We start from the raw sequence: 3,007 nt of genomic DNA on the forward strand, positions 1-3,007 counted from the left end.
TTGTCTCTACCCTTGCTAACGGACCAAAATCATATTGGTCATATAAGCCCCCCGGTAAAATGCTCACCCCGGCTCCAAAATCTAGGAATGCCTTTGCCATTTGAAAGTTACCAAGTTGGATATTTATTAACGGCGTACCCGGATCGTGGAGCTTAGGAGGAAGATCCCCATTCAAAACCGCACTTACTTGCCTGGTTAAGTCGACCCCTTAGGCATTTTCTTCTTTTGTTGCCTTTTTTGTGTGCATAATTCTTTTAAAAATTTTGCATATGCGGGTACTTGTTTTATTTCATCAAGTAATGGAAGGTTGATTTTTACTTGTTTGAACATGTCCCACAATTCTTCTTTTTGGGGACCTCTTGATACAATAAAGTTTTTCTTACCCGGGTCAAGTAAAGCCGATGGAAACGGGACTTGACTCGATTCACCTTCATCTTTTTCACTTTTTTCATTTTCACCCAACCCCGGTTTTTTAACATTTGATTCTTTAGGTATAACCGGTGAAATTTCATCATCGTCACTTTCATTACCCGTGACATCCTCAACTACCCCCTCAACCAAACCTGGTGACAAATTGGCCTTAAATTCTTTGCCACTTCTCAACACACTAACATGACTAATATTAACATTGTTACCTCGTGGCGACCAATACGAAGGATTTACCTTGGTGTCGCTAGGAAGTTGACCTTTGTTCCTTTTCAACTCCGCCACGTCGGTTGCCAATTGACCCATTTGGGTTAGTGATTGAATGCTCTTGTCACGAACCTCATCCTTTTGCATCCGGACTTCATCGAGTTGATTTCGTTTTTGCATGTCTTGTTGCATAGCCCGAAGCATATCCATGACTTCATTCCCGCTTGATGAATTTTGACCCGAACCACCTTGACCCATTTGTTGAAATTGCCCTTGGTAGCCATAGTTGTTTCCACCCCTATAGTTGCCTTGATTGTATTGTTGGCGAGGTGCAAAGTTACCTTGAGCTCCTTGAAAGTTTGGGTTAGCTTGGTTCACCGCGTTTCCATAACGGAAATTAGGATGGTTTCGTAACCCGGGGTGGTATGTGTTGGAGTTCATGTTGAAATTTCAACCACCCCCTTGAATAGCATTCAGTTCTTCTACTTGCTCATCAACCACCCCTACTACACAAACTTCCGTCGTGTGGCCTATCTCATTGCAATTAGTGCACACATTGTACACTTGATTCGTAGTTTGCATGTTTCCAGTCTCTACTCCATGCACTTGTGGCCTTTGTATCACATGCCTTGCCCGTCTTGAGGATTGGGCCTTCCTTTTGGAAGTCACCGCCATTTGTTCTAAAAATGCCCAATCATCTTTTTCGAAGTTTGTACTGAAAGTACCATTAGTAATCGACATTAAGTCACGTGCATACTCCGAACTCAACCCTTCGTGAAACGCGTTCAACAACTCTCAAAGTTGGATCCCGTGATAAGGACAATTCCTTAGCATCATATTGAACCTTTCAAACGCTTCATGAAACATCTCCCCCGATTGTTGTTGGAAGCTTCTCAAACCTCTCCTTGCATCATTAGTCTTTTGGGAAGTGTAAAACTCGTCTAAGAAAATCTGTTGCATATCGGCCCATGTAAAAATCGATGCGGAGGGTAAAGTGTGAAACCATCTCTTTGCCTTGTTTTCCAATGAAAATTGGAAGAGAACCAACTTGACATCATCTGAAGAGATCCCTTGACCTCCAATGGTCTTGCAAATAAAGTCGTATGTCTCCAAATGAAAATACGGTTCTTCCGTTGCTAACCACTTAAACTTTGGTAGACTTTGGAGGGCGGTTGTTCTAACTTCAAAAATTCTTCCATCCGCATGATGAGGAATTACAACCGGCGAAGAATTGTTAGTGATAATATGCCGGAAGTGAGCTTCAATTCCCCGAACAACCTCCCGATGATGTCTTCGAGGGGCACCCAATGGTGCTCTTGGTTGACCCATTTGCCCTTGCATAGGCCCTTGAGGTGCAAATGGTGGTGGATATTGGTATTGATGCATTGGCGGCGGTTGTTGTTGAATCGGCCGTTGAAATTGAGGTTGCGTATTTTGAGGACGCACTTGATGTAGCGGTGTAGGGCGTTGCAATTGTGGCCCTTGTGGTCTAATATGTTGCACCCCAACCGGTAATCTACCCATGTCTTGAAATTGTTGAATCGATTGACTTTGTTGACCTGCTCCTCCTTGAGGTCCCAACATACCTCCATCTCCCGTATAATAAAAACCTTCCTCTTCGTACCCTCGAAAATCCTCCTCATAACCATCGGCATAACCATCTCATCCTATTCCCGAAGATTGCCCAAAGGGAAGAGATGAGTATTGAAATCCCGATTGGTTCGATGGTCTAAATGTAGAAGTAGCATGGACAATGGTTGAATTGGGTGTTATTTTGTAAGTAGAGGATGATTGACCCGTAGTTGAGGGGAAAAAATGTGAAAATGGTGGAATTGTGGTAGAGGGATTAAAGGTAAGAGTGGGTTCAACTTCGGTAGTAATAGGCGATGTAGTGGTATTGGTTGGTGTAACATCATGAGGTGGAGTAAGTTCAGTAGTGGTATTAGGCATGGTGGTGTTTGGTGATGGTTGTGTGGAAGTAGGTATGAATGATGAGGTCGTTTGACCCGTTGTGGGTGGTACTTGGGATTCTTGCATGATGTTTCTTGGTGTAATGGGTGAAGTGGGTGAACCAATAATTCTGTTTTCTCGTACCAAAACTCGGTTTTGCCATAGCGTTCTTTCAATTTCCGGATCAAACGATAGTGGTGACGACTTGTGAGAGCCTCTAGTATGCATACACATGTAGTACCTGCACACTAAACACAACCACCGTAAACCCGAAAATAACAAAACAAAACTATTAAACTAACACACGTTGCGCACTACTCCCCGGTAACGGCACCAAAATTTGACGTGCTGTCGTAGTACACGCAAATTTAATCCAAACTACAACTAGTAGATAGCAGTAAATGGGTATCGAACACAGGGAGTT

General features: G+C 43.2%; 1 protein-coding gene across 1 annotated transcript; it reads right to left on the reverse strand.

Annotated features, from left to right (window-relative positions):
- Nucleotides 1–1,083: 1,083 nt before the first annotated feature.
- Nucleotides 1,084–2,157, reverse strand: LOC110931956. The gene is made up of 2 exons (XM_022175323.1): nt 1,478–2,157; nt 1,084–1,348 (listed from the first exon to the last, which is right to left on the reverse strand). Exons 1-2 carry the CDS (start codon nt 2,155–2,157, stop codon nt 1,084–1,086), a joined length of 945 nt encoding a protein of 314 aa, XP_022031015.1.
- Nucleotides 2,158–3,007: the final 850 nt, after the last annotated feature.

The sequence above is a fragment of the Helianthus annuus genome, chromosome 3 (genome assembly GCF_002127325.2).
Source record: "Helianthus annuus cultivar XRQ/B chromosome 3, HanXRQr2.0-SUNRISE, whole genome shotgun sequence".
Taxonomy (NCBI): domain Eukaryota; kingdom Viridiplantae; phylum Streptophyta; class Magnoliopsida; order Asterales; family Asteraceae; genus Helianthus; species Helianthus annuus.